The sequence below is a fragment of the Nomascus leucogenys genome, chromosome 11 (assembly GCF_006542625.1).
Source record: "Nomascus leucogenys isolate Asia chromosome 11, Asia_NLE_v1, whole genome shotgun sequence".
Taxonomy (NCBI): Eukaryota; Metazoa; Chordata; class Mammalia; order Primates; family Hylobatidae; genus Nomascus; species Nomascus leucogenys.
This window is the reverse complement of record NC_044391.1, coordinates 111,671,791-111,697,885: the sequence shown is the minus strand read 5'-3', so window position 1 is coordinate 111,697,885 and position 26,095 is coordinate 111,671,791. Positions and strand designations below refer to the sequence as shown.

The window sequence follows — 26,095 nt, the reverse complement described above, 5'->3', positions numbered from 1 at the left end:
TGTTATAGATATGTATGCTTAACCTCTGTAAAATATAAGTCCCACAACACTATTTATGTTTTTTATTACATAAATTGCATCTAGTACAGTGTCTTAACTTTCAGAAACTGCTAAATAAATATTTGTTATTAAATAAGTGGAATGGATGTAAAACTTGTGTCTAAATGTAGGAAAACATGAAAAGAACATACAGTAATAAAAACAACTTATTTTTTAGGGCGATGAGATAAGGAGTCTATGTGTAGCCATTTTTGTGATTTTTGTCTAAATAACATTTGGGAGGCATCACATCACATATATTTGGCTTATTTGGTACCAAAATGACTTATGAATAAAGACTAAATATAGTGGAAGGGGTGGGGTATGCATTCTCAAAGAGGGAGGGAGGGGTGTTAAAGATGACTTGTGACAATACTCAGAAGGTGGCAAGGGGGAGTGGTAGGCATGACCCCTACCTACAAATAACAAAACATCTGCCACGTGGAAGACAGATTCTATAGGTGGAAGTTATAGAAGGTAAATTTAAGTTTAAGGATATATTTTCTGATTTTAAAAAATATGAAGAACAGTGATTCGACCGACTTTTTTAGCTCCCCAAGTTGAACAGTATTGGTGCAAGAATATAAATAAAATACTGAAAGATGAAACTAACTTTATGACCTTAAAGACATTCAGGCCTATGGTTCTACGTTTCAGTTTAAAGTCATTCTCAGATTAGACATTTCCTCAGTAAATCAGGAAACCTAGTAGTGCTCCTACCAGACAATTTCAATTCTAGATTTGCTCTAGGAACATGGAAGATAAGAGAAGTAAACTGAAAAGGCGACAATCTGGAAGTTGATAAATAACATTAAAGGTATACGCAGGTCTTAACAGTCATGCAGCCCTACTCCTATGATGTAAAAGAAGATTAGAAAAGTTTGTGGAAGATCTACAGGCAGGTAGTAAGTAATTAAGGAAAAAGTAAAACCGATACTGAGGCACTAAGATACACAGTGGAGACCATAGTTAAACAGAAAGCTCCTGATGACTTCTTCCCACTGGGAAATGTTAACAGATGAACAGTTATCAAAGATAAAAAGGAACTCAACAAGCATGTGTGCCAACTCTCTTCCTATGTGGACGTAGATGCCACAGCTCTCAGACATGGACGTGACTTGCCTAAGGTCACCAGCTAAGTAGTGGCAGAGTGGAAGTGATGGCCTGGTGTCTCTGTCTTCTCCTAATGCTCTTTCCACTATAATCTGCTTTAACTTCTACCAAGTTGTATTAGAACATAAATAATGAGAATATGAGTATTTCAGGATCCTCAGAAACCCATATACCAGTCTAAAGTCCACTCCAATAAAATTCAAGTGTCCGATGAAAGCCTCAGAAGGGCCTTCAGAGGCTACAGGGATCTCCCTTACCTGCAACCCCCAAGAACACAGTGATCCAAAGGCTTTTCTGTGACAGAAAAGAGATCTTTTTTCACATAATCATAACATAGCTTGCATTTACCAAAGCACACTCATAGTTTTCCATCAGGGAGTAGTTACTTTCCATGAGAGAAAAAACATTTGTGATTATTTATTGTTATGGACTGAACTGTGTCTCCCCACCCCAATTTATATGCTAAAGTCCTAATTCACTGTACATTAGAATGTGACTTTATTTGAAAACAGAACATTTAAAGACATAACTGAGCTCAAATGAGGTCATAAGGGGGGTCTTTAATCCCATATGACTAGCATTCTTATCAGAAAAAGAGATTAAGACACAAACACACAGAGGAAAGACCATGTAAAGACAAGGAGAGAACATGGCCATTATACAAGCCAAGGAGAGAGGCATCAAGAATGAAATCAACCCTGCCAACACCCTGATCTTGGACTTCTAGCCTCCAGAACTGTGAGAAGGTAATTTTGTTTGTTAAAGTCACCCACTCTGTGGTATTTTGTCGTTAAAGTCGTTAAAATAAAAAATAATCACCCAGACGGGAGTTTAGAAAACAAAGCCAAGCCTGGCAGCTAAAAAGTGACTGTGAGTAAAAAGTAACCAAATAATAAACCCTGAAATGGGCTATTCTGTGGAGAGGCCTCAGTTTTTAGAAGTTGTTTTTTTTTTGTTGTTGTTGTTTTTCCCAAAAACAATATTAATGCAGAAAAAAGTAAAAGAGGAATACTGTAGAGTAAAATACACAATCTACAAAACTTTCAAGGGAAAAAGAGTGGATCGGACAGAAATTTGACAGTCATGGTAAATTGTTTGGATTATATCCTTAGATTGCCAGAGATATGGTATTCTCTTGCTTCTTAGGGGAAATTTGGTGGAAGTTTAAAAAGCATTGTCATACATACATGTCACGCCTCCCAAAAGAATATTTGGGAGAATATTATGACAGAGAAAATTCTAAGGAGGAAATTGTAACCGAAAAGGCAAACCTTGGGCAAATGGGAGAGAGGACTCCCAGTTCGCTCTAGGTCTTCTGATTTGGGGGCTAGATCTGTAGTGTCCACTAGAAATGATAATGTGAACCACATACGTAATTTTAGACATTTCAGTTGCCACACTCAAAAAGTAAAATAATATTTGGGAGGCATCACATCACACATATTTGGGAGGCATTGTGCATCACAAAATGCACCTGAGTTTCTCTTCTGTGCCAAGTACTTTGAAAGATGCCAAGAAAAACAGATACAAATGGGCTCTATCCCCTGCCCTGTTCAATGTCAGGAGAAATGGATGTCTCAGGTGAGGCATAAAGGCAGGCAGGAACCGGTGTCATGAGAAGGGATTAATAACAAGGCTCCACTTTTGGACAACTTTGATATGTCTCAGGGTCTGGGAAGAAACTACCTCTGGAGAACATTCGAAGGGCCACAACCAATTTCTCGGCATACCTCCTTCAGCCCCCTTCAGCTAAGCTGCAGAGAATGACCTCACTAAACTCTATTTAAATGCTTCCGACTTCTCCCCAGCTTCCTAGCACACGGATCGTCTGGATAAAAGCCCAGAAATGAAAGGGAAAAGAGAAAGCCGCTGCCAAGAATCAGGCTACCTTAACATGCAGGTATAGTTGCCAGTGTCGTTGAGGAGAGTGGGCCGGAACCACAGCACATCTTTCTCCTTACTAATGCGGTTCTCAGGGAGGCGGAAGTTAATTGGCTCCTCAAGGTCCCGGTCCTGCCTAGTCCAATACCAGATCAGAGTAAGGCCGGCTGAATGGGCTGTGCTGTAGTTAAATTTCAAGAAGTGTTCGAAGAGCGGGCACTTGATGCGAGCTGGCTCATCTTCAAACACTTGGATTTGCCTCATGGTATCTAGTCCCCAGTCATCGCAGCGTTCTGGAATAATCAAAAAGAAAGAAAGGGCAGGTGAGTCATTTTACAACAAAGGCCTCAAAATAACACACCTTCTCCTCAGTTCACCCAGTCTTTTCCAGAACCTCTTTCTCTGGTCGTCTTCCAGCCTCCCTCTAATAATTGCACACAGTAGGCACCTTTGGTGTGAAGAAACTGCTGTTCCCCACTATTTTTTATTTTCTTGAATAATATTTGAGTATCTCTTGAATAATGATTTGATCTGATAGCTTGACCCTGTTAAACCCTGCAAGGTATGGGAGAAAGTTTCACCTAAAAAAGACATCATGTGTTTTTTCACTTTGTGGAACAGAGAATGGTTTAAGGAGGAAATTGTAACTGAAAAGACAACCCTTGGGCGAATGGGACAGAGGACTCCCAGTTTGCTGTAGATCTTCTGATTTATGGGCTAGATCTGCAATGTCCAATAGAAATTATAATGCAACACACATACGTAATTTTAGACATCTCAGTTGCCACACTAAAAAAGTAAAACAAAGCAGATGAAATTAATTTTAATATTTTGTTAAGCCCAATATATCCAAAATATCAAAAAAATGAGCTATTTTACATTTGCATTCTTTTTCTGTGGTACATCTTCAAAATTCAATGTATTTTTCACTTACATCTCAATCTGGACTAGCCACATATGTCTACTCTATACTTTATTGGACAGCAGGACAGCAGACCTCAAGATATCAAGAGATCTCAGTAATACTCCTTGGTGGAATACTCATTCAGAACTAAGGATGCTACAGTTTCAATGACAGAGTCAAATAAAAAAGGAGCTTAGTTCTACAAGGTCACTCAATTCTTTAAATTCCTTCTGAGCTGTATACCCATTTTATATTTTTATCATCAAACATTATTTTTAACGATCACTTGAAAACTCTGGAATACAGTCTGCAAAAACAGCCCTAGTTTTCTCTTTTCCCTGTATCCACATCCTCTGCAATTTGAAACTGTGAGTTTTCCAATCAAGAGTCTGTCTTACCACCCCTCCAATCTGTGCTGTCCTTGTGAGTAATGGCTTTTATAATTTATTCTTTATAATGAAAAGTAATCACTCATCTACTCAGAAAAAAAAAAACAAACCTTTTTTTAAAGAACTTTTTTCTTGATTTTAAGAAAATAAGAAAAGATTTATTTTCTTAAGAGTGATATCTGAATGGAGGGCTCTAGAAGTCACCACATGAAGGGTGAACAGAGGTCGGGGTGACGGAGTCCTGCGGGCCACAAAACCATCATCTTAAAGTAGTTTTTTCCTCATATCCCTAACATACACATATACACATGCTTATGTATGTATGTTTTAACTCTGTAATATTCCCTACATTTCCATTGATATCTAAAACTTTTCATGCCAAGTATAATCAGAAAGGATATATTTAGTGTCATAAGTAATGCCATTTTGAAAGAAAAGAGTTACATCATTCTTTTAATTACATCCAATGGAATAGTGATTTGCCATACACCAATATCCAACCTAAAAACATGTAAAAAACCTTTCTTTTAACCATTATAAATTCCATAGTTTCTTTTTTTCCTTGAACTTACATTAATTCCACTATCTCCACGTATAAATTTACCTTAATGGAATATATTCTTATGTTTGATAGTTTATTTTTTATTTTTCATCATATTATTCTTTTGTGTAATATGTAAAGTGCTAAGTGTTAAAAGATTTTTTGAAATGTCTTATAAATTTAAATAATATGTTTTCATTTTATAAGTAATTAATGATTATAAAATGTAAAGGTTGTACTGGAAATCATTTCTTAGTAATATAGAAGGGCTACTTTTGAATGAGAGATTTTAGGTACCAGTTGAAAACTGCTTGCTTACATGTAAGAACTGGGAAAATTTGTTTATAGTAAGGAACTAAAGGAGCTTAGTTCCACAAGGTCACTCAATTCTTTAAATTCTTTCTGAGCTGTATACCCATTTTATATTTTTATCATCAAACATTATTTTTAACGATCATTTGAAAACTCTGGAATGCAGAGTCAGCAAAAACAGCCCAAGTTTTCCCTTTCCCTTATAGCCACATCCTCTGCAATTTGAAACTGTGAGTTTTCCAATCAAGAGTCTATCTTACCAGCCATCAAATCTGGGCTGTCCTTGTGAGTTATACTGGCAAACAAAATGCAGCAAAAGTGATTGTGTGGTGTGTGACAATCTAAGCCTAAGACTTAAAAGGTTTTGCTTTTTCTCTTGGAACTCTGTTGTCACCATGAGAACAAGTCCAGAAAAGCATATTAATAAATAAGAGACAACACAGAGGACAGCTGAGACACCCCAGCTGGCAGCTGGCCCACCTCCAGAAGTATGGCTATCTGGCTTTCCACAACTGACCAAAGGTACAAGAGCAAGCCCAGCCTGGACGAGCTGAGCCACACAAGATACAGACTCAGAAGCAAAAATACAAGTGAAATAATAAAATGAAGTTTGGTCATTTAAATTTGTGCTTCTTTGCAAGGCACCATTTTTGTAGCAGTGGATAACTGGCAAAATAACTCACTTGCCATTATTCTAATTTTGATAAAAGCGAAGAATCTGAAGCTTTCTGACTTGCAAAAGGATTTGTCACGTAAGTAATAAAGCTCTGGGAAATTTAACAACCAGTTTTTTCAAGACTCGACAAATGACTATTGTTGCTATGTTTTTAGCTAGAAGCAACTTTTAAAATTCAACATACAGAGAAATAATTGGAAAAATCACAGTGTTGTTCACATCAATGCACATTTGTAATACAGTATATTTTTATAAAGTATCACACACTTTGAACATATTTGCAAAGTTGCAGAGTTCGCTTATTCAGTTTATATAAAAGTATAACCAAAGTTTTGGCTAGACGTGGTGGCTCACGCCTGTAATCCCAACACTTTAGGAGGCCGAGGCGGGCAGATCACCTGAGGTCAGGAGTCGAGACCAGCCTAGCCAACATGGCAAAACCCCATCTCTACTAAAAATACAAAAATTAGCCAGGCATGGTGGTGGGCACCTTTAATTCCAGCTGCTCGGAATGCTGAGGCAGGAGACTTGCTTGAACCCAGGAGGCAGAGGTTGCAGTGAGCCGAGATCATGCCACTGCACTCCAGCCTGGGTGAGAGAGCAAGACTCTGTCTCAAAAAAAGAAAAGAAAAGAAAAAGAAAATAATGTTTAATACATAATCCCAAGTAGCTGCAAGAGCAGGAGAAAAGACAATAGTGATACCAACACGGACAAGTGGTAACAGGCTTAACACACCTAAAAAGACAAATCCTAAACCAGCGGCAGAGAACTGGAGAACAAACCAATCTGTAGTTCAGGATGCTGAAAAGACCCAGGAATTATCAGCACCAAGATAAAGAGTCATTAGCGCTGTTTACCCAATATTTATGGGTTCTCCTCTCAGTGTAAGATTGTACATTTACACACCTCTGAAGTAAGGAGCGGCCATGTGCCTTACTTTGACCAAGAAGATGTAGTCAGTGCTACTTGTGGTGGATGTTTTAAGAGATAGGGTATATTTTACAAACTTCCCTTTTCTTCTGCCTTGGCAAATATGAAAGCACAGAGACACAGGCTCCCTTAGGCTGGGTCCTTTGATGGATGGCATACCACACAACTTGATTCTTTTAAGGCAGAGATAATTTGGATTTGCTTATTACCGATATCAATAATCTATCCTGGCACATGCAGTCAGGTATCTCAAAACCGAAGATATGGGAAGAATGGTAAAAGAAAGAAGACAGAATGACAGCTATATAAAAAAGTTACATGCTTTGTTCCAAGCCCACTCTTCTAGTACTGAACAGTTTTCTTCACTCAGCTCCAAGGATGAGGGCAGTCAGACATTTACTCTCCACAGAAGAGAAGGAAAGAATCTTCTGTGGAAAATCTGGCCAGTTTAAGAAGAAAGATATGACAATCTTACTATCAGAAGCTCTTTAGAAAATTGTGCAGCCACATCATCCAACAGAAAAGCTTAAGTTTAACGAGCATCATGGCTTCACGAAACTCACATTTAGAATTTCCAATCAGCTTCTTAATCACTTCTTAAATCTGAGCAGATCATCTAAGAAAAACCTCTACCACAAAATGTAATGTTAGAAAAAAAAAAGTAAAAGAAACTTGGAGAAAATGAAATTATTCAAGGAAAAGTATACATTTAAAAAATACTATCAACATTCTCAGAGTGATAAGGAACCCGTTTCATCCATGATGCAGGAACAAATGCTATAACAAAGCAATATTCAGAGAAAAAAAGCCCACTAAAACAAAAACTTTAATAGATTTTTTTAGATGTTAAATTTAAAGATTTCCTAAAAAGCAGAGTAGAAAGAAAAAGAAATAGAAAATGGATAAGGAAGTTAGAAGCCCTGTCCAGGAATCTCAAACTCTCAATAAGAGGACCCTCTGCACCGCACCTCTCAAAAAAAAACCCCAAAATACAAAGAAAATTCTCAATTAAATAATTCACAAAAAAAAACCAAATCTGAGAACTGAAATATACAACCTTCTAAGGACCTATCAATTGCCCCAGAATAATGAATAGAAATAGACTCACACCACATAAATATTTCAAAACAATTGCAGAGAAAGAGAGGATTCTGCAAACTTCCAGGGAGTAAGAAAGGAAAGGAAAAAAAAAAAGTCACTTTACAAAATATTAGGAATGAGAATGGTTTGGGAACTCCCAAACAGAAGACTGGAAACTAGAAGATAATGAAGTGATGCATCAGAAGGAAAATTATTTCCAATCTAGAACCTAAACATAACAAAACAATCAAGTGTGAAGGTGACAAATGTAGACACATAAAGACTCCACAATTTATTTACCATGTCCTCCTTATGAGGGAGCTTCGGGGGATTTGTGCCACAAAAATGAGAGAATAAAACAATAATAGAGAAAACCTAGGATTGGGAATAGGGATTCTAATTCAAGAGAGAAAAGGGATCCTCAGAATGACAGTCAACAGATCCAAGGATAAAATTTATGCACCAGGGCTTGGTAATGACCCAGTATAGGTAGTAGGGATTGGAAACCTCCAATAAGGGAAAAAATAATCGCAACTGACAGATTATCTGATGACATTAACAGTGTGAAAAATGTGAAAAATTATGCTGAAAGGCAATTGAAAGCTATAAAAATGGTTACAAAAACATACAAATTAAAATAAGCATATGAAAAGCAATGTAGTTAATAACTTCAAAAACTAAGACAGGTAATAGAATTATAGTTCATAAATATGTGAAAACGTATTAATGAAATGATTATTGATTCGACCAAATATGAAATATAGAGAAGAATGGGTAGAAGGGATAGCAGTTTCAGCGAGATTATCCTCATTTACTATAATGAAAAAAGTGAAAAGATAATGCCTAGGGTTGACTACACAAAAGATAACAATGTATACAAATAGGTTAGAAAAATATAGATGGGAAATATTAGAAGAGATAAATAAGATATCCAAGCTGTTGTCTCTGAAAAGGGTAATTAGTAAAAGTGAGGATAGTTAAGGCAGAAGGAATATAATTATTTTGATTTTTTTATATACTGACCTTAAAAATCTGTGCATAATTTGCTTTCAAATTAATTAAAATAATAATTAGAATAAAAGGAAGAAAGGAAAGAAGGAAGAAAATATCCACTAGGTAATACAGTTGGCAAACCCATTCTATGTCAAACCATCCTTATCATAACTACTTTCTGTTAGAAAAATTTTTGATTTTATATTTTATTTCCAAAAATTGTGTTGTTATGTATTGGCTTGACAGTCACTTCACTTTGAATGATAAAATATACAGAAAAAAAAAGAAGAAGAAAACAGTTGGATACCAAATGGAGTCTGTAATTTCATTATACTGTTTGTTGTCTAGATAAAATAAGACGTCACTGCCTTTGGTATTTCCTATAGATATTATTTATGTGTTTTGCAAAAGCATCTCCCTCAAGACTGCATTTTTTTGACTGCAATTAGATGATGGTAGAGGAAAGACTATTAAATGGCAATTAGTATCTTTCCTGTAACCCCACTGTACAATGTGTACCAATTCAGATTACTCCAACTTGGGCCACAGATCACATTCTGATGTCATGATTCACTCTTAATAGAAACGTTGGTAAATTGGAGAGAAAAAGGAAGGCCTGCTGAGGTTTAATAGTGCCCTTATTAAGGAGACATTCTGACACCAATAAAATAAGTGTCATGTTGGACCCTGAAAATCTTTATAGCCCTGGGCAATAATTAATAGTAAAATAGATGATGAGTGACATGCAGATTTTTCTTCTGTACAGTAGGAGAATGCCAATTGGGAAAGAGGAGATAAAAAAGGAGAGCTAACATAACATTTTAACTGCAAGCATATACTCAGACAGACCAATTTAGGAGGAATTATAAAACGGATTTTTAGTGATCACAAGAACAGACTGTGGTAGACACTGTTTATATGCTCATTAATTCTGTTTTCCTTGACTCATATGAAAACTACTTATCTTTGGTAATTGGGTTGGGGCCATGTGAATTTCCTCTGGCCAATGAAATGTGGGCAGAAATGCTGTAGATCCTGAAATCCCCAGCATAATCTCTTATGCTCTCTTTCCCTGAAATGGAGGCCCTGAAGTCCAGAAACTGTTGAAAAGGTAGCATCACAGGATGGGAGGAATCTGGATTCCTGCCACTGCTCAGAGCAGAGCTGTTCAGGAATGCCACTTGACTTTCAAGGGGCTGTGACATGAGTGAAAAATAAATCTCTATTGTGTTAAGCCACTGAGATTTGTGATAGCAACTAGTACTGCCTATCTTGATTAATAAAAAAAGGAAGGTAGAATTTTCCTTCCATAACATAAGTTAATAAATCAAGACCAGACACTTTTTTAAAAAGCATTTGTTCCTTATATACTAAAATTTGGATACAAGTCAATTACCAAGATTTCTGGCCCAATCCATAGGCTTAATATGTCTTCAATTAAATTCAATACATTTTTAAAGGGAAAGGAAATAATTATACCTGCCATGTATCTCCCTTACATGATGTTTCATGGACCAAATGAATATGTTTATAAAGTGAGTCAGCCTCCTGTACCACAGAACCTGAAAATATATGTATTAGTATTCATAAACATTATTATTATTGAGCTTTTTCTTTGGGATATTTGCCCGTTTGAAATTAGTTCTGTGAGTTTTTAAGTTCTCTAGACAGGCACCTGAGCGCATTTTGTCAGAGCTTTTTTTATTATTCAATGAACAAATAAAAATAAAATCTATGGCAACAGGCTGGAGTGTCATGTAATACCAAATTAATTATATGATTCACTGCAGGCACCAGCCTCAGAAAAGACAGGAAAAGGCTGTTATGCAAATACATTTGTCTCTAACAACGGCAAATGGAATTTAGCAAATTACTAGCACAAGAATTCCTTTTTTGTTTAGAATGTCCCTTCTTATTCAGTTTACTCCACAGTGGAAGTCCTCTCTAAATTGGCCTCTCAACATGGGAGAACCACAAAGTCCTCATTCCTCTCAGCCAAAAGGGTTTCTTAAGGCTGAGACTTGGTGGCACAGAGGACTAATGAAAATGTGCAAAGCTTTGCAAAGCCAAGTCACTGGAAAATCCAACCCACGCTCCTGACAGCAATTAGCATTTATATAGCAGGGTATACATTTTAACTAATTAATCTCACAACACACTCTAGGGCTTTCATGCCCATTCCCACATTACATGCCAGGAAACGGAGACAGAGAGATTAATTGACTTACTTTTGCCTGAGTGGTAGCACAAAAAAAAAGCTGCCTGACTACAGAGCTAGGATGTTTGTCCCAAATGTATCCTCACACATTCAAAGCAGAATATTTTCCACAGAAAAGCTCTTCATATATTTGTATTCATTAAATATTTATTGAGAAACTGCTATGCGCAAAGCACTATGCTAGGTGCTGGGGTTGACAGACATATAAGTATAAAAAATCAGGAAACTCAGGTATAGAAAAGAAAGAGCAAAGATTTGAATTTTGGAAGACCTAAGGTAGAATTAGTTTCCATAGTTAATTATTTTTCACGTGTCACTTAGTTGCCATATGGCCTTGGACAAAATGCTTCTCTTAAAGTAGTCTCTGCATGTACACCCTGCCTATCTTACGGTGCTGTGTGAGAGTTAAAAGTGCTAGCATGCAAAAAGAGCTCAGTACATATTAGCTGAATCTGCATCAGAAAATTCCCATCAGGAAATTAACAATCTTCACAAAAGAAAGACACAGAAATAGAGTTAACTGAATGAAATAAACCAATTGTCATAACAGGTTTCTAAACAGAAGCAGAATAATATTAAATCCTATTATATTATATTGTACTACATTTTATATTAATTATATTACTGTAAACAGGGTGGAGGGGGGAGGTGATAGTCTTGAGATTTGGCTGAGATCAGAACCAGTCCCCTTTTACATTCCAAACTAGAAACCAGTGCAGATCAGGCACTTAGAAACTGTCCCATCAGCGTGTCCTAGTAGTCCTAAGCCTGAGGCTAGAGACTAAGTCAAACAGGAAAGCTGGTTTGACATTAATTTTGGTAGTTTTTGCTAAAGTTTGTTTTTCTAGTGGTATGCATGGCTCCTCAGGAAATATTAACCTGGGACTGAGATAAAGAGAGAACTGAAGGTGTGAGCAAACTGGTTAGGTTGGCTAGCAACATTAAATGAATGTCATGAAGACAAGGAGTAAATCAATACGTTTAAGTGTGAGCACATTTCTGAGGCAAACACAGGAGTTCCAGAGTCTAAAACATTAGCAGAAGCCCTGATAGAGAAGGCATACAGCATTAGGGTTGAAGATAACAGACATAATTCCAAGGCAGACTTTGATACCTAGTGGCATTATTCCTTCATTTTAAAAACTATGTACTAAGCATTCCATCATGTGCCAAATACTAAAGTGGGTGCTTGGGATGCACTGGCAAACAAAACAAAGGTCTCACGGAGCTCACCTTCTAACACTGGGAGACTGACAATAAGCAACTGACATGCTAAATAAGAAAAATATGTAGAATGTTGAAAGGTGATGAGTCAAGGGAACAAAGAACAATACAGAATCTGGTAAGAGGAATCAGGAATGATGGAGGGAGAGAGAAGGGAGAGACAGGAATATGCAATTTTAAAGAGAGTAGTAAGGGTAGGCTTTATGATCGATAAAGTCCCTCAACCATTTTGAACCTCACTTTCCACAACCAAAAAAGAAGCTCATAATAGTGTAAAATAGCTATAAAAATGAAATAAGCCTATGACATAAAACAGCACCACACATAAACTGAGAAGGTCTATACATGTATTGGTTATAATTAACCTATGAACTGTAATTTTTCTATGTGATCTTTGGCAAACCACTTCTCGTGTCAGACATCCGCATCTGTGGCATGGATTGCTAGACGTGCCCCATTTCCATGCCTCACACGCCCCTTCCCAATAGGGTGTGGGGATTTTCATTTGGGCACATAGCCACTCAGTTTAAAAGTAACATTTCTCAGCTTGCCTCTCACTTGGATGTGGTCAGGTGACTAGGTTCTGGCTAATAGAAAAGGCTTGAAATTGTCAAGTGGTAGATCCCAGAAATCTTCCTTGAGAGACACTGGCATGTTCCTATGGTTCCCATGCTCCTCCTACCATCCCATTTCTTCTGTCCTGCTGCATGGGACATAGATATGATAGCTGGCGCTACATAATGAACCGTAAGAATGAGGACCACACCCTAAAGATGGTGAAATCTGAAAATGAAAGGAGGTGGGACCTTGAAAAACTTGGGGAGTTGCCTTACCAGCCCTGAACTTTCTACCTCTACATTTTATGTGATAAATAAGTTTTTATATGCTCGTTACTTTGAGTGTGGTCCTCAACCCACCAGCATCATCAGTATTCCTTGCCACCTTGTCAGAACTGCAGATTTTCAGGACCCATCCTGATGTATGGAATCACAATCTGCATTTTAACAACCCCCAGGTAATCCCTATGCTCACTAAACTTGGAAAGGAATTAGTTTAAACAGCTGTTATTTTATATGTCTACTTATGGCTGATCATTCTCTTCACTGATAACAATGGTTTTATTTCCTCTGTTCAAATAAGTGGATAGATGAACAATTCCTGATATTTTAACCACCTTATGAGTCTATGTCTCTTTGACTTATATTCTTTTTGTTCCTCAATGAAAAATTATTTTAAATATCTAGACATTTTTCTAGCACTATCCTATAATATACCACTGGTTTCCAAAAATATCTGCAAACACCATTCACCTAGAGTATAACTCATATTATAGTGGAAGATATTTGATATGGTTTGGCTGTGTCCCCACCCAAATCTCATCTTGAATTGTAGCTCCCATAATTCCCAAATGTCGTGGGAGGGACATGGTGGGAGGTAATTGAATCACGGGGGTGGGTCTTTACTGTGCTGTTCTCGTAATATGAATACGTCTCACGAGATCTGACGGTTTTATAAAGGGGAGTTCCCCTGCACACACTCTCTCTTGCCTGCTGACATGTAAGACGTGACTTTGCTCCTCATTTGCCTTCTGCCATGATTGTGAGGGCTCCCCAGCCATGTGGAACTGTGAGTCAACTAAACCTCTTTCCTTTATAAATTACCCAGTCTCAGTTATGTCTTTATTAGCAGTGTGAGAGAAGACTAATACAATATTAAAACTTAGATATGTTTATTCAGGTTTGAGCTACCCAAACAACGTCTAGAAAATGTTTCTGAAAATTCACATTCACCGACTAAGTCATTAAGAGGAGAGCAGGAAGTCAGGAGTGGAGGAGGGAGAGCTGGAGTGTCTGTGAGCATCCATCATGCATCCTCACGTTGCTGGTACTACACACAAACCCGTGTTCATCACTGGGCAAATGGCTGCTTTCCAGGACCAGATAATTAGACATACTCCCACCAACAAAAGGAAGTTTTCCTGATTGAATAATTTGAAAAAAAATAGAAAATAGCTCTGACAGATACAAGGGATGATAACATTTGTCAGATTAGGAAAGAATGCCAAATTCAAAAAAAGAGGGTTCGCTGAGGGAGAAATCCACAAGCCACGGTTTCAGTTTCATTAGAGTTTGCTCCTAGAATAATTTTTATTCCGAATAGTGTACTACTCCTGTTTATGGCACCAGGTATTTACACTGCCCTAAAGACTGTCATTTCATATCAATTTGAAGTGGCAGTCCCAGCCAGTTAAAAAATAAAAAGTATGGACAAATCGTTACAAAGTAAACCTGAAAACAAAGGAAAAAAGAAGAAAAGAAAGAGGTAAAAAAGGAAAGTGAACGCCGACAGATGAAAACAACCAAACCTACGAAGTTTAAATTCAGAATTATAATAGGTAATACTTAAAGTTATAAAATCAAATCCAAAAGAGCTGGGGTCTTTCAGAGTCTCGCATTATTAAAGGATGAATATTTTAGCATCTCTGAGCAGTTTGCAGTCAATATCTGCCATGCTAGAGTTTCATTCTTAGTTTGTAAACACGAGCGTCACTTTCTACAAAGTTTTCCATGTGGGAGAGCACCTGAATAAAAAACCTGGGCTTTCTAGATAATGTTAAAGCTTCCTGGTCTAACGAAGCTGCTGAAGGTCTCCAGGCTCTTTCCAGGTCTCAAATCATTTCATAACTGGCTTTTGGATTACCAGCAAAAAGACCCTGAATTATCATGTGTTTATGTCCCAGAAGGTTCCAGCAGCCACCCTCCCTGCTGCTGTGCAGAATAAGGAAGGTAATACAGTAGCATCATCTAATAGCCACCTGTAACAAGCTCTGCTTCTCTCATCAAAGTGGCACCAGGGGATAGAAGGCTACATAATGAATTCTGGGCCGAGGCAGGGCAGATCATCCGAGGTCGAGTTCCAGACCAGTGTGGCCAACACGGCGAAACCCTGTCTCTACTAAAAATAGAAAAATTAGCTGAGTGTGGTGGCGCATGCCTGTAATTCCAGCTACTTGGGAAGCTGAGGTAAGAGAATCACTTGACCCCGGGAGGCGAATGTTTCAGTGAGCCAAGATTGCACCACTGCACTCCAACCTGGGAGACAGAGCGAGATTCCATCTCAAAACAAACAAACAAAAAGAATGAATTCTGAGTATGCTTCTGCTGTACCATGGTTCATGGTTTTCTTTAAAAAAAAAATTACTGTAAGGAGCAACCTCATGCTGCTGAAGGGAATGTTTTTTTTGCAGGGCTGTTGTGACAATAAATAAACAGGCTTGTGTCAAGTGTGACATAGTACACTGGAGAAATGCTAAGCAGTCATTCGCTAGTTTTGTGTTTGTTTTTTTTTCCCTCCAAGCAATCTTTTCTAATCCACGATTAAGATGTAAAAATCCAATGATTATTTTAATATACTAATCAAACAGCCTTTGCTCTCTTTATTCTTATTATTAGATAATATTTATTCAGGATCCTTTGAGTGCTAGGGGCTATGATGAAAATCTAGAAAAAATATAGTCTCTGTGTTGAAATTTCCATTCAAGACTGACAGCACATGAAATAAAGTTATTTCACACATTATCATTAGAGTCCCAGAAAATACGGGCCTCAGGTCTAGTTGCAGCCCTGAATTCCAGTAAGATAGCTGAAAGTACCCCCATTCCATACATGAAGTGAATGCAGTCGAGAGAGGACAAAACACATGTCTGAGAGATGGGTAAACAATATATGATAGTGGTGGGGAGGGGCCAAACCAGGGCTCTAATATCCCAAAACAACTGCTTTCCCTAAAGGGAGCATGCAATGGTAAGTCTCCAACAACCCAATTCTAAACCTCGTTCTGCCACTTCCTAGCCATGTGACTATGTGCAAATAAATTAAATATTCCCATGTGTAAACAAAAACTGGTTTGAAGATTAAATGAGGCAACACTGGTAAAGTGTTCAGCAGAGAGCTGGTCACGTAATCTTTGCTATTGTTATGATTATATTTCTCTCTTTTTCACTTCCAAGCTGAGTATAGCCCATTTCAAACTGAACTGTGCTCAACAAATGTTGTTGATGTTTAAGCTCTGGAGATTCACCTGTGACAAAGTGTTTGAGAGTGTTAGACTACAAGGGAGATTTTAAAACATTTTTAAAAATTCTTCTCATTCTGCAAACGACAAGATTTTACAAACTATACCCAGAAATATAACTTGAATAACATAAGAGTTTACTTGTAGCAACTATAAAATCATTCCTCTCCAATCCAAATTCTGTGTTCTATTACATTGTCCCAGTAAAATACATATTCCAAATAAATATCTGCACAGACATTCCCACTTGGCACTTTGAATGTAAATAGTACAACAGTACACTCGTCTTCAAAACAGAGGATAAAACGGGCTAAGAATCAAACTCAGGAAGACTGGAACAGACAATGTTAACACTGACCCAAAAAAGATAACTTTGCACGTGTTCTATATGGTCAAGTCATAAAATTACTATTTTCACCCTTCTCATTTTACAAGTGAAAAAGCTGATATGTGGGTTTGTCCTTGAGGCTGAAAGCAAGCTAAGTGGCATCGCTGCCCATAAGTGTGGCACCTGGAAAGAAGAATCCTGGCCGGGCGCAGTGGCTCACGCCTGTAATCCCAGCACTTTGGGAGGCCGAGGCAGGTGGATTGCCTGAGCTCAGGAGTTTGCGACTGGCCTGGGCAACACGGTGAAACCCCATCTCTACTAAAATACACAAAATTAGCCTGGCATGGTGGCTGGCGCCTGTAGTCCCAGCTACTTGGGAGGGTGAGGCAGGAGAATTGCTTGAACCCGGGAGGTAGAGGTTGCAGTGAGCCAAGATCATGCCACTGCGCTCCAGCCTGGGCGACAGAGCAAGACTCCGTCTCACCAAAAAAAAAAAAAAAAAAAAAAAAAGAAGAAGAAGAGGAATCCTGTCCTCAGTTCCCATATAGGTAACAATACATGTCACAGAATATGAAGTTAATCAGTGCCAATCCCATAGAGCTGTTGTCAGGGGTAAATAAGATGATACACGAAAATGCCACATGGACTCTGACACAGTAAGAACTTCATATGTTTTAGCTACCATGATGTGGATTATTACAGATGAGAAAATTGAGATCTGGAAAGAGAATCAGCAGAGAAAGGAATTATTACGTGTGTTTGATTTTGAGTTTTTATTGCCTTTTACCAGAGCCAAGGGCAAGAAACGCAAAGCTTGGATTTGAGTTATAAAATGTAGAAAGCAGTCTGAGCATGAACTCTCTTCTTAATTAGCAAAGATACATCAGTGAACACCTTTCGACTCAACAGCATGATTGGAATTTAAAGCCCACCATGTATTTAATGGGTCTCTTACCTTTCAACACCATGTCTTACACTTCCCACTTGGGGGCTCAGAGAGACTCATTCAATAAAAGTACATCGGGGCCTTCAACTTTCAATTAGGAGCTTTCTAACTTCCCCGCCTCAAGATTTGCAGCCAATATTCCACGCAAAATTACAAAGTCAAAGGAAAGTGCATCTAGCAAACCTTGTCAGCAACCTCCCCAGCAATTCTCAGGAAACTGCCTGGAGTAAAAGAACACTTATGATCTTCATCACCTGCCAGAGGAAGAGACGCAGGCGACAATCCTGCCACTGTGTTTAACAGAGGCATCACCTGCGAAACGCCGGTGCAGTCTCATTCTGTCTTAATAATGTGTCAAGCATGTAGATTTTTCTTGAAGGCTGGTAGTGACAAGCATAAAACGAAAGATTCTGAGAGAAAATTGGGTGAAGCAAGCAACAAAAGCTGAGAGCATGAGAAATGGGGTTTGGAGAAATGTCTGGCAGTGAATATGATGGGGTGACAGGAAGAATTCAAGAGGTGGGGGTGCTGACTGGCTAGGTTTTTAGTGGTCACTCACCTAGAGAACAGTATCTCCTCCCAAGGAAAGAAGCACGGTCTTGGGAAGAGTAAAGCTAAGATAAAATCCTGGTCTAAGTTTCTGAACCCTGAAGTCCCCTATAACCCACTGTGCATCTTGGAAAACCACTGCATGTTAGAGCTGGAAGGCGGATTCAAAAATCATACAGCCCCATGACACATTATACAGATCAGGCTCTGACACCAGAGGGGCTAGGGAATGCCTGAGGTGAAAGACTGGGTTAGTGGCAGAGGCAGGATAAAAGTCTGTCTGATAACCATATCATGAACATTGCTTCTGCATATAAAACCAACTGCAAAAGTAAGAGTTTATGCTGGACTTATATCAATCTTTGTTTCTCTTTTCTCCTGGTATGTCAGGGGTTAAATTTTTATACGTACTTTTATGTTGCTAAGGTTGAGAACATTTGCCTCATATATTTCTTGGCAAAGAGAAAACTACAAACCAACTTCTCTGAAATCTAGTACAAAGGAAGAAAAATAAGAGAATATACTTTTCATATGTGAAGAAAACAAACATTCTAGAAAAATCAAATTTAGAAAAATAGATGAAAGATCAGGAAAATAACTCACAGACATTTGAAGAGGGCTTTTAGGAACTGCATGGTACAACTACAACTACACACAACAAACATCTTGTGTGTGTGTGTGTGCACGCACACACATGTGTGCATGTGCCTCCAGGTATATATTCCAGGACAACACTGTCAAGTCCAAGACACTCATCCCTGAGGACTTTTGGACTCCCAGTGCTGCATGTGATTCCCTGCCTATTGGAAAAATGAATAATGAAGATGGTTGCTTAGAAAGATGTAGGCTGGGCGCGGTGGCTCACGCCTGTAATCCCGGCACTTTGGGAGGCCAAGGCAGGCGGATCACAAGGTCAAGAGATCAAGACCAACCTGGCCAACATGGTGAAACCCCGTCTCTACTAAAAATACAAAAATTAGCTGGGCATGGTGGCGCATGCCTGTAGTCCCAGCTACTCAGGAGGCTAAGGAAGGAGAATTGCTTGAACCCGGGAGGCAGAGGTTGCAGTGAGCCAAGATCGCACCACTGCACTCCAGCCTGGCAACAGAGTGAGACTCCATCTCAAAAAAAAAAAAAAAAAAAAAAAAAAAAGAAAAAAAGATGTAAGAGACCTTTTTATCTCCGTATGCTTTGAGGTAGGAAAATGTTTCAAATGCATCACTTAGAAATCATTGCCTTCTTTCTTCCACTACATCCCACCAAAGACTATAAATCCAACATTGTCGACATAATCCATAGTAATGTATAGTTTAGATGGAAGTTTTAGACATATTATATCCTTTGATCCCAGATGTAGAGGCTATTGCCCCATTTTGGGGTTTGAAAGAGAGGTTCAGAGAGTGAACTGGGAAGCTCACAGAGCTATTGGGCAGCAGTTTTTCTGATTCCAGAGTCAGTCCTCTATCCACTGACCTCAGGTTCTCAGGTCTTACTCAGCCCCTTGGTTTTTATTTTGGAGATTTTATATATAATTTCTTCCCTCAAACACTCCACCCAATTTGATGCTTCATGTTGACAAACATCTCAAACCATGTTTTCTTTTCCTTCTGTGCTATAGCAAACTCGCTGCTGATCCTTTCTTTGAATGTAGGAATTCATCTTCAGACAGATCACTTTAAACTTCCTCATAGCTAAATATAGTTCCTGAGATACATCTTGTAGTGTACCCTAAGGAGAACAAAGACATAAGGTCAGAAGACCTGATTTATTGTCCTAATTCTGCCAGTGTAACCACCATTATAATTATAACTGCCACCACCATAGAAACTACCAGTACCACTCACTTAATAGTGAATGTTTTCTATATGCCAGGTATTAAGTGCTTTACATTTATTATCATTTTCACTCTTCATAATGACTCTTTCAGATAGCTTTATTATTGCTCTCATTTAACAAATGAGGAGCATGAAGCATAGATAAGTTAAAAGATACCCACACAATTGCACAGCAAGTAAGCAGGAGACAGGGATTCTAATGCAGATCTATCACTCTCTAGAGTCTAAAATTTAATGCTGGCTGTGACCAAGTGACTTTCCTGCTTTGGGATTCAGTTTTATCATGTATAAGAAGGTAAAACCAGATGATCTGTAACCCTGTCCATCTCTATAATGTGATGGGTTTATAATCAATGCTAACTTCCAGAGTATTTTCTAGCCTGACTCTGAAAAATATAAATCAAGCCAGTTGTTCAGAGAATAGAACGGAAGTGGGTGGGCACTCATTAATAGAAAGTGGAACAAAGTGAGTAAGCAAGTGAGACTCTTTCATGAAGAACATGACATCCTTGATTAGCACCTCCCAGCATCGGAAGGCACATATCACAGTCAAGAGGCAGCGGGGCAGATCACATCTGTCTAAATTAGAGAGTGTCATTATATAGTCCTGTTTCCAGTGGAGACTCCGAAGCTACCTTCATGCTTAACTTTCCCTTATGACACCCACTTTTAAAAAGCAGAGGAGTCAGAAATGTCAGGCTGTCCTCGAAGGCAGCTCCCTGGGGCATTAGCTGCCTCTGTCTTATTAAGTATAGTCAGGCATGACTCAGCTCCTCCATCAACTGTCTGGGAAGGAGAAGATTTCATGCTGGTAGAAAATCACCTTAAGCAGAACAATGGAAGGCATTTAAGGTAGACAATTAGAGTCAGGTTGCTTATTACTCAAAATCAAATCACCCTTTTCCTATTCTAGACAGGAGGGCATAATCACGGCCAATAGGGAAACAGGGCTGCCTTTGCTTAGAACACATCAGAGCCCCCTGTCACCTCCAGTTACAACTATCAGCCACTGAGACACCTCTTCTGTCTGGGTCACAAAGCAAGGTGAACTGTGGGTTATGGCATGTCCTTCAATCAATAAACCCTCAGTGAAAACTTACCACATGCAACAGTTTATGTTAGGCTCCAATGAGGGATAAAGATACAAGGAAGATATAGACTGTGCTCTCAAAGATCTCACTGTCAAGACTGGGTGGAGAGTCAGGCAAGCCACCACAACACAAAGCAAAATGAAGCAAATGCTAAAAGGAAAAAATAAAGATGCAACGTGTCATAGGAGGGCAGAAGGCACTTTTAATTCGGACTTCAAGATGGGTGGCACTCATCGGTGCCTTCACAGAAGAGATGGCATCTGATTTAAGTCGGGAAAAAATGCATAGAATGTGCACTGACTCCTCCTCCAAGGGGAGGAGTCCAGGCTGATGTGAGCCGTGATGAGTTAGTCCATCAGTCAGCCGCAGTTGGATCACAGGGTGTGGGATGATTTTGCAAAGCATGAGAATGGTAAAGGGTCAATGAGACTAGGGTCAATCGGGTAAGAACAAACTTTATCCTTGTAGCAACTGAGAGTCACTAATGGTACTTAATGAATAAAGTGACTTTTTTTGTTTTTTTTTTTTGGGAGATGGAGTCTCACTCTGTCACCCAGGCTGGAGGGCAGTGATGCAATCTTGGCTCACTGCAACCTCAGCCTCCCGGGTTCAAGCAATTCTCCTACCTCACCCTCCCAAGTAGCTGGGACTACAGGCACACACCACTACGCCCGGCTAATTTTTTGTATTTTAGTAGAGACAGGGTTTCACCCTGTTGCCCAGGCTGGTCTCAAACTCCTGGGCTCAGGCAGTCCACCCGCCTCGGCCTCCCAAAGTGTTAGGATTATAGGCGTGAGCCACCATGCCCAGCCTAAAGTGACACATATTAATGGTAAGTATGAACAGAAGTAAAAGGCTGAGCAGTATACTTGTGCCCTGAAGCTGTCTGATGGGTCACACACATAGGCAACTCCACATGTGTCAACAATGGAATTTCTTTACCCATTTGTTATTAAATGAAGTCAAATGAGACAATTACAGCAAACTGGCTGAGGGGGTGGGGAGATGCAGTGAGGCTAATGGCTTCTGATGTGGTCCTTTTGCTTTACAATTGTTAGAGTGGGCACTGTGACTTATCAAGTTGAGAAAGATTGCATTGCCTGGCACCGCTCCTTTTTCATCCCCTAATGCCCATCATCATCAAAGATAAGAAACGAGGCTGTAGAGAGGGAAGCCACTTTGTTACGGTTTGTAGGACGTAATCATCCACAGTCTTTATTGTTACTCTCTTCAGGGCCTCAAAGTATTTTAGTAACCAGAAACCTCAATGAGTGACAACACTCTGTAGTATGGCACACTATGCATCCCTGTGGCACTCAGGACATTATTTCATGGGTTATAAATATTTGGATACCTGGATTCTCTTTCCAGCTACTCAAAGGCTCCTTGTTAACAGGGCAATGGTCATTTTCGTCTTCCTAGATCCCCACTGTGTCTGAAAAAACCTAGAAGTTCTACAAACATACTGAGCAGATCTGAGAGACTATAGGAGATCCAGTGATAGGCCTGGGAGCAAGATTTTTAAAATAACAAGAAAATTAAAAGTTAGCAAAGACAAGCCCCAAATCAGCGATTCAATACAGAACTCATTTTCAGAATATATAGAGAACTCTCAAAAGTCAAAGAAAAATATCAGGAACTTAATTAAAAAGAGACAAAATATTTTAACAGACACTTCACCAAAGGAGATATACATATGACAAAATGGCCCAAATTATTAGTCATTATATAAATGTAAATTAAAAATCACACAAGATATTACTGCAAAACTATTAGAATGGTTAGCATTTTAAAAAATGGAAAATAGCAAGTGTTCATGAAATGTGCGGCAGCTGGACTCTCGTTCATTGAAGACAGGAATACGGAATTGAGTATAGCTACCTTGGAAAACAGTTTGGCAGCCTCTCATTAGGTTAAACAGATACTTACCATATGACCTAGCAATATCACTCCTAGGTTACAAAAACTTGTGTTGAGACAAAGCCTGTATATAGATGTTTACAGCAGCCTTAATCATAATAGCCAAAAACTTGAAGCAATCACATATCCTGCAACAAATGACTGAATAAACAACAGTGGTATATCCACACAATGGGATGTTACTCAGTAACAAGTAATGGACTTCTCATACATACGATAATATGGATGTACCTCAAATGTGTTGTGCTAAGTGAAGGAAGCCAGACCAGTACAATTCTATCTATCTGATATTCTGGAAAAGGCAGAATTATAGGAGCAGAAAACGATCAGTGGTTGCTAGTGACTGGGTGTAGGGGGACGGCACAGTGGCAGCATGAGAGAAATTTGTGAGGATAATGGGACCTTCTGTACCTAAACTGTGATGGTTATTACATGGTTGTATGCATTTGTCAAAATTCACAGACTTCTTACACCAAAAAAACTCAATTTGACTATATGTAAATAAGAGTGAATAAAAATAAAAATAAATTTTAAAAGGTTCATTTCCTGCCTCTTGTTTAGAGACTTGGCTTCACTTGTAACAACTGGGCAGAGGCAATTATTTAGTCATAGCCCCATTCTTCATTGCCATTTCTCACCCATCTCCGAGTAGTCAAATCACACAAGTTTTTCCATGCCGAGATTGGACATTACACCTCTGGATATAGATTGCTGCTCTCAGTTTGAAACAATTTCTCTCACTTTGAAACCACCATAGCTGTTTCTCTGAACCTCTCTTATGATACTAACCACTTTGTACCTTGCATAACTGTTATTTGAGGCTAATTCGCTGCTAGATTGTGAGCTCAAAGAGAGAGCTTTAGTCCAGCTCATCCAGCACAGTGCCCAGCACACAGAGTTTGGTGGATATTTGTTTCTAATGGGGTGGCACGAGTATTGTTTGCACTCACAGTAAAAACAGAGATCCGTAACTACATAGAAAGAAACGTCTATGCTTCTTCAGAACTCTCTGACATATATACCTTGTCATCTCCTACAAACTAATCTCATAACTGATTTAAAGAATTAAGTGTTACCTATTTACTATATCCTTTCATTCATTTGCTGAGTATTTACTGAGCACCTACTAAGTGCAAAGGCTTTGCTACACATTAAAGATACAAAAGTAAATAAATCTGCCTGTCGTCATGGAGCTTTCATTCTAGAGAAGGTCACAGATATTAATTAAGTAGTTAAATAAACAATTACACAATTAACAACAATTGCTATTGGAGTGATTATCATGAAAAAGACGTACAGAGTATAAAGTGGATATATTAACAGGGATCTTACTTAGCCTGAGAGGTCACTGATTAGGGCAGGAGATGGGATGTTCCCAGAGAAATGGACTTTCGAGCTGAGTGAAATAGAATGAAGATGCGAGGGACGAAGTTGAGAGAAGAGTGTGTGAAGGAAGAACTTAGGTGAGAAAGGGAATAGTACATGTGAAGTTCCTGAAGAATCTCAGAAAACTTCATTGCCAGGGGCAAGAAAAACAGTGGAATATGAAGAAGCTGAAGCAACAGGTAGGAATTTGAACATACAAGAGCATATAGGCCGCTGTAAGTAACTTAAATTTAATTCTAAGAATAATGGGACATATTCCAGGGTTTTCCACAGAGGAGACACCCGATTTAATTTACCATTTGAAATAGGTAACACTGGTTGCTGTGTGAACAATGGACTGTAGAGAGTAAAAGTGAAGGAGAAACAGCTAATTATGAAGCTACTGCAGAAAAATTTAAGAATGTGCCGGGCAGGGTGGCTCAGCCTGTAATCCCAGCACTTTGGGAGGCCAAGGCGGGTGGATCACCTGAGGTCAGGAGTTTGAGACCAGCCTGACCAACACAGTGAAACCTTATCTCTACTAAAAATACAAAATTATCCTGGGTGGTGGCACACGTGTGTAATCCCAGCTATGTGGGAGGCTGAGGCCAGACAGTTATTTGAACCCGGGAGGTGGAGGTTGCAGTGAGCCGAGATCGTGTCACTGAACTCCAGCCTGGGCAAAAACAGCAAAACTCCATCTCAAATGAAAAAAAAAAAAAAAAAAGAAAAGAAAAGTTCAAGAATGAGACGATGTGGCTTGGACTAGGATAATACTTAAGATGGAGAGGAGCAGATAAGAGCCACATGCAAAATGAGCAAAGATAGATTGATCAAAAATGTAAAGAAATAGAAAGGAAACTTGGTTCAGAGGCTCTTAGATCTCAAACTACGGAATGCTAGCTTGTTAGAGGCAAGAACTAAGCAAATTAACAGACGTGGAAACAGATTCTGAGAGGTTAAGTAGCTTGCCCAAATCACCCAGTAAATTAGCAACAGAACTGAATTGCAGCCTTGACATCTTTTATCCTCCTTATGTTATTCCTCATTTTATTTTTTTTAGAACCTAACTTTGACCTCCACTTTGTTTTTCATTTTTAAAACACAGTATTGGTGCCATCTATGAGTCATGGTGAATAGCAGGGACCCTGAAACAGTTGGACATAGAACACGTGAGACACAAACAAGCATGAAGAAAGGAACAGGGACTATTTGTTCTTCATCATATCCTAATGCCTATCAAATACCTGGCTCATGGAAATACCTCAAACAATGGCTGTTGAATGAATAAAGTTTCTTTTCCCATATTCTTTGGCAAATATATTGAAAAATACAATAGAAAAATAATACAAGTTTCAACTGATTTAGAGTCATCAAAACCAGGGAAGGTGGCAGAGAATCATAGGACCATAAACTGGTTGTCAAACAACTGATTTTGAAAAATATGCTACTATCTGCTTTTGAATTCTTAAACAATTGACACATAACTAAACCTCTGCTGGGCAAGGGTTTGCTCACATTTGGAAATATGGATTCTTGTAGGCAAGCACCCAGCTTCGAATGTAAAAAGTCTCAGTCCTAATCTCATAATACAGAGCACCAACTGGTGCTTACCTATCTGCCAAGTGTGTGGTTTCTAGGCTCATTTGACTGAGCTTCTGCTTCCTTATTTGCTTTTACTGGTTA

The 26,095-nt window shown here is 38.8% G+C and overlaps 1 protein-coding gene across 6 annotated transcripts in view; it reads right to left on the bottom strand.

Moving 5' to 3' along the window:
• The window catches only part of IL1RAP (interleukin 1 receptor accessory protein), a 143,652-nt gene that overhangs the window by 51,221 nt on the left and 66,336 nt on the right, over positions 1 to 26,095 (bottom strand). For all 6 annotated transcript variants that reach the window (XM_012510558.2, XM_003256655.2, XM_003256657.2 and 3 more), the window contains one exon: positions 3,041 to 3,326. In XM_012510558.2, the coding sequence (XP_012366012.2) occupies positions 3,041 to 3,326 (286 nt within the window). The remainder of the gene's footprint in view (positions 1 to 3,040; positions 3,327 to 26,095) is intronic.